General features: G+C 41.3%; 1 protein-coding gene across 1 annotated transcript in view; it reads right to left on the bottom strand.

The window, feature by feature from the left end:
- The window catches only part of CNIH3 (cornichon family AMPA receptor auxiliary protein 3), a 49,080-nt gene extending 42,723 nt beyond the window's left edge, over window positions 1–6,357 (bottom strand). Inside the window, exon 1 of the mRNA XM_063328210.1 lies at window positions 5,996–6,357. Coding sequence (XP_063184280.1) covers window positions 5,996–6,076 — 81 coding nt within the window. The 5' untranslated portion in view covers window positions 6,077–6,357. The remainder of the gene's footprint in view (window positions 1–5,995) is intronic.
- Between the last annotated feature and the right edge of the window lie 246 nt (window positions 6,358–6,603).

The following is a 6,603-nucleotide window of genomic DNA, read 5'->3' on the forward strand; positions in this document are numbered from 1 at the left end:
AGAATAATTTATTTTACACAGATAATGGAGTCTCTGGGACTTGTAAAGCATCTGGAATTATAGCCAGTAGCAACCACTCGCAATTTAAAACCTTTCTCCAAATAAATCTCATCATGACAGTTCAAGCATACGCAGAGACCAAATTTAATCTTTCCACAGCATTTAAGTCTGTGGTAGAGCCCAAAGTCTTCTATGATTTTTTAATTATTATTTAAGCATGACAAGGTAACTAAACTGAAATATACTTATTTTCCAATATATAATACTCTGCTCCACAGCGTATGCTGCCTGGCCTAATATCTGTCTGTCAGCATTAATGTGACAAACTTCGGAAAGAAAAGTTGTAAGGGAATTGTCAAACTATGTTATAGCCAGACCAATCTGGTTTTGCTCTGTCTTTAAAAAGAGTGGAAATATCAGACTCATTCCTTAAACTGTCATGACTATGAAACCTTCAGGGACAAATGTGCTTAGCTGCTTAGAGAAGAAAAAGTGTCTTCAAGAAATACGTATAACATACAGCAACAGCATTTTGTGCAGCTGTTCAAATAAAATCAGATTAAGATTTGACGAATCACATAATTATCCAATATTCTCAGAGAACCGAATTAATGACTGATTAAAAGAAGCCCTGAACTTCAATATCTGAAAGAAAATTCAATCTTGACCACAAGTCCGTAAGGAAATTACTTTCTTTCAAAGACAGGCTCTAAAGCACTGTAAATGGGTTAAATTGAGATGACTGGCAGCCTTTACTGAAGAGAAGCACAGGTTCAAGTGAGCTCGTGGATCTCTTTCCTGGTTTCAGGTAAGAGAGATAGCTATCCTCCAAACCAAAATTACAGAAAGAATAAGACACTGATACACAAAGAATACTGATAGACTAGCACCTAGTTTGTGACCAAAGGGCTTTGCTCAACTGAATTTGCTATGAACCCAAACTTTAAATGATTCTCTTGGGCACTTTTTATGTATCCTTAAAATTAAGGTTGCATAATTTATCAAAAATTAGGCTAGGAATTTTATGAGGAAGCCTAAGTGAGTCAGATACTGAATACTCACTAAATTCCCCGTATATAACTCTTGGAGAGCTTTCAAATTTTTTTATTTAAACTACTGAAACTTGAGTACTAATAAAATACAATCCACATCACCAGGACAGTCAAAAAACAGAAGTGGCAACATCTTATACATACATAGCATCTTCTGTCAGAAAGTAAAGGCATTTTAGGGGTGACATGCAGTACTTGGGAGTTCGGTTCCGTTACACACACTTAGTAAATGAGAAAACAAGGCCTAACTGTCTGCTAAACATAACACACAAAGCCAACAGCAGGAACAGCACTAAATATAGGTTCCAAGGGCTTCTTTCACTGGCGTTTGCAAAAAAGGATGCTTTATTTTAAAACTAAAGGTCAGTCTTAGCCTATATTACTCTGTTCAGCCACTGCCTCTCATTGTTTTTAAGTATACTTGTGAACTTGTGACTGCTAAGTCAGGCCAAAGTCATATAAAGATAGCTTATCAGGACTAATACTATTCTCACACCTCAGAAGAAAAATAAGGGGGCGGGGGGGGAAGCATAAACAAAAAAAAATTCCATGCTCTGCTGCTTTATTCCTCTTCTGCTTGGTTCAAGTCTTGTCATGCCAGAGAGCTGTTCACAAATTCATTTGAATCACAATTACAACAGAATACTCCAAAAACCCATCAAAATTTGGTACAACTTCTCAGGCAGGCACCATTAATTTTTTTCACTGGCATGATGCTCCTAATACTTTCTGACAATCCTTAAGTACTACTGGTTATGAAGCAGTCGCACACACTCAAAGATACGCTGGTATGAGTTCAAATAGAGATAGTCCACCACATCAATTCTTTTTTTGAACAGTAATGTTTTTGGTATTTATGAATTGTTTTACTGCAGTATTATAAAGTGGAACCCTTTGAAAAGCTCTTTTCGTAAAGCTTTCCTTAAAATAACAAATCAAAAAGCGGGTAATTTCATTTTAAAAGATTAAAAAAGGGAAGGACTCAGATTACCCAAAACCAATGTATTTGAAGATAATAACAATGCTGCAGGACTTTACACAAGCATGTCACATTTTAAGTGATGACAAATAAACCACAATTTTGTCAACTTCGGTCAACTTCACTTCAGACCCAACTCAGTGCGGCTACACTAGAAACGAATGTGGTATGTCAGATCTTGTTGGGACTTCAAACAGACTTGGCGTAGCTCAGTTAAATGTTAACATGAAGCTAAATCTTAGTTCAAGATCGTTTAGGAATGGAGTAAAACTGCATAGTAAAAAGCTGTTTATAAAGAAGAACAAGAGCTGAGGACAGCAAAGTAAAGATTCCACAATCATTAGTAAGACAACCATATACTCTGCTCTTGAGCTTATAACATGATCAGACGAGGATATAAAATTCTGCTGTTAGTTGTATCATGCAATCCCCCATAATATGCTCAGCGACATCAGTACCGATGAGAGGACACCTTTGCCAAAACACATTTAAATGGCACCTCAGCTAGTAAAGCAACCAGAGCACTAGCGTAACTGCGTTTCTGCAGCAAGAGTCACAAGCAGCATATACTCAAATCAACTGTACCAAGGTATCTCTGTGTATTACTTTTTCCTCCCACAAGATATTCTTTCAACATTTTGACGCTCGCTAACTTCATTTGTAGACCGTCTCATTTAGCTGTTACACATTTGGCTAATATGGCTTCAAACACAACCAACTTTACCAAGCTGTAAAATTATGAGAATTCGAACTCAGGGGAAGGTTCTAGGACTCAGGTGGAAAAGTTTTCCTGAATTTTGAAAGTCATAGTGTTGCATAAAGTATACTCTAAACACTGAAAGAGTTGTTTGAAGCAGCCTATATAATTCTAGAATGGGAATGTAAGGTTCAATTAAATTCCAGAGGCTGGTTAGAAGAAAACAGGCAGAAAGGTCATCATCCTCAACTAAATTCTTTAGTACTTTTCCATAACAATGGCACAAAAACACCCACTTCTACATGATGTTTCTAATATTGTGTCATTACAGATAGAGGTAATGTGGTCATTGAGCAACCTAAATGCTTAAACAATTCCCATACCACAGAGACGGGTATTGGTACTATGTAGTACATGCAGAATTCAATTTTTCAGCCCTCTCCTTTCATTTATTACGTATGAGTGAAATTCCAGCAATAACATGTTAAGATAAATCTTGTGCATAGCTTAAACAAATGTTACTGATAGCATCTAGTGTGGTTTTTGGGGTTTTTTTATCATGACACCACTGGCAACCTATATGAAAAGATCACTCAGAGATAGGAAAAAAAATTATTACATGTTCCAGATGTCTGAAGGAGTTTCTGTCTTTTATTTACAATTCCTTTAAAATATTCCAACCAGCTTCATTCTGTCTGTCCCCAAATAGTACAGAGCACAGGAATGTATGGAGAGCATTTAACTTCTTACGACTAAAGGCATCAGAAATGCAGTTTCCAAAAATAAAAATCCTCATTTTACCCTCTTCTTTTGTTTTCATTTCACAGTTTTTGTTGAACCTATTACATCAATATTAATGAAAGTTATAATTCATCTGACTTCCCAGCAGGAAGAAAATGAGATTTTGTTTGATCCACTGTTAATTCATTCCAGATAACTGCCCAAACCTCAGCCAGCTTCAGGTTAGAGCAATATGAAGTCCAAATGCTACCATTCTTTCTTGTCCTTTAAAATAATTTACAAAACATAAGTTCTCGTTCAGTCTTAGAACCTCAGAAATCTTTCAGAGTGAATGCTCAGACTAATTAACAACTTATTCTTAGTAACAAAATGTGTTGGTTTTTTAAAAAAAAAAACAAACAAACAACAAAAAAAACCTCAACCCAAAACACTTAAAAAGCATTTTAACAGGAAAATATAATTAATAAAAACCTCCACTGCCCTTATAAAAACCTATTTAAAATATATCTACTGTCCCTTACAACTATACTACAGTGAACAAAATCAGGTCACAGGGAAGGAGTAGGAGTTTTGTTTCTTGGGAAAATTTTCACACCGAGATGTTTAAAGTAAAAGAAACTCCTGTGACTCAATACATAAGCTACATGTTAGACTATATTTTAGAAGTAAGAAACCAGATTATAACAGTTCTTATAGAAAGGATGATAAAAATCCTTGTGTTTTGTGTATGTGGATAACGGGCATGGTCAAAAGTTTATTCTGGCAGGGTGTTAAATCTATTATTCTATGACCTTTGCAAACCACGTATTTTAATAGAATTATTATCTATTTATAAGAAAAGAGGGTACCAATTCTTGCTCTATTACAATGGAACAGCATTTCCAGCCATTTTCAATTTCAATCCCTCAACAATTTTTCAACAGACATAACAAACATGCACCAGAAATATAAGAGTATTGACAAAAGGTTTCCTTTCTTAGTTGCCTCTTATGGAGCTCTAATGGATTACTCTCCATAAATGTACAGACTGAAAGCTGAAAAATGTTCCACTAAGAGTAAATTTGCAATAACTACACTGATTTATCGAAGAATAATTTTCCCGAAGTACTGTATGTCTTCAGACAACAATTTTAGTCAAGAAAAAAAGATGACTGGTAAAACACAGTAGCAGAAATAAAATATATTTTAAAATTATTAAAATTGTCGTAGTAATGAAGGAAATAACCATTTAAGTTTTTGCAAGAGATTCAGAGTAGAATACACTTTTAACTCAAAACCATTTGAAGAAGCTGTAGAATTCCCACACTTTCGGGGACCTAAAGGTTTGGGGGAAAGGAGGGAAGAAAACATAAGTCATCAATTTTACCACTCCTTTTTTGAGACAACAGGAATGCAGAAGTTGACTGCTAGAAACCCTTTTCAGCCTTGAGGTACTTGACACCACTACAGTATTTGACATTACCATCACACTTTTGTGGTTTCATTACTAGGAAAAAACCTGTAATTGCACCATTAACAGTTCAGAACAATCATATTTCAAAGAATTCTCACAACAGAGTGATCTGTTTCATACTTCCAATATGCTTACATAAAACTAGGCTAGCATCTTTTACTCTCATTTCAATAAGAATAAATTCTGTACCTCCCTTGCTTGTTAGGCAAAGGAGTTGTTTGGGTTGTTTTTTTAATGTTACTCCATCAGGTATCTGCAGTGGCATTCATGAGACTTGCTCTCTTTTTCACCTCATCCCGTTCCACCCTGAATGTTTATGGCATGAAGTTATTTGTGTGGCACACACATAGCGTAAATAACTCCAAAATACGTAACCGTGTAAGAGAACTGCAAATTAATTTCACCATGGCAGAAATAAACACCTTCTAAGTCACCCGCTTAACGCCTACCACAGTCACCCCGCGTACAGTAAGGCACAAGCACCACTACTTCTGAGCGAAATGACCGAAGGTGGACTCAAACATCCAGCTCATGCCTTAGAAACGTGAGGAAGTTCGACGTTCAGATCCGGCTGTAAAAGAAGTCACGGACCTAATAATTATTATGGGAGGAAAAACGACCTGACTGCTTCATCAGATACGGGGCGGTTTCTCCCTCACAACTCTCTGTTCTCCGTCAAGAAAAAAACCACTTGCTCCTACCTCGAAGATCTCACGTTTTAGCTCAGCCACTGCCAGAGCCAGGAGCACCTTTTACCTCGCCCGAAGCCGGCAGGTCCCCACAGGCACACGGCCGGGGTAGCACCCGGGCTGCAAGCGTTAAAGAAATAAAACAATAACCCACGCAAAGGTTTCACGGCGCGCTCTGTCTGTCCTGTCCCAGTCCGGCCGAGGGGGAGGCCTCGCCTCAGCTCCTCGGGCGAAGGGATCCCGATCCCAGCCCCGGCCCGTCCTGCCGCCCCGCTCCCCTCACGGCACGACCTCCGCCCGCTCCCCCCCCACCAACAGCGCCCAACCGTTTTTTTAACGGTCTCCGCGCGCGGCGGAGGGGCGGCGGGGGGCCGGGGTACTCACATGCCAGATGGCGAAGAAGATGAGGGCGGCGCAGAGGACCAGCGATAGCATGTAGCAGAAGGCGGCGAAGGTGAAGGCCATGGCGGGGACAGCCCTCCCCACCCCTGCCGCCGCCCGGGGAGGGGTCCCGGCGGACGACCGGGAGCTCAGGGACCCCCGGGAGCCCAGCGGGGAGAGCGGCGAAGCCACCGGTCGCCCTGACGGCGGAGCGGAGCCTCACACACACACAGGCAGGGCTGGGCAGGGCAGAGCCGGGACGGAAGGTCCCCTCAGAGCCACTCCCTCCCCTCCGCCGAGCCCGTCCCGACCCCCGCAGCGCCGTCAGACTCTGAGGGGACCCGGCCCGGCCCCTCCACCGCCGCCGCCGCCGCCGCCGCCGCCGCTCTCCCCTCCCCGCCGAGGCGCGGCGGTGGGCGGCCCCGCCGGCGGGGCGACCCCGAGGGGCGGGTCACCTCCGCGGGGGTGGTGGCGGCGGGGGGCTCCGCCGCCGCCCGGGCAGCGTCTGCCGTGAGGGCCGCCTGTTTCTGACTGAAGTCACATCACGACACCGTGAGAGGAACGAGCGTAGGCTGGGATCAGTTCAGGGCAAATCCTGACAAGGTAATTGT

This window comes from Chroicocephalus ridibundus, chromosome 3 (genome assembly GCF_963924245.1).
Source record: "Chroicocephalus ridibundus chromosome 3, bChrRid1.1, whole genome shotgun sequence".
In the NCBI taxonomy this organism is placed as follows: domain Eukaryota; kingdom Metazoa; phylum Chordata; class Aves; order Charadriiformes; family Laridae; genus Chroicocephalus; species Chroicocephalus ridibundus.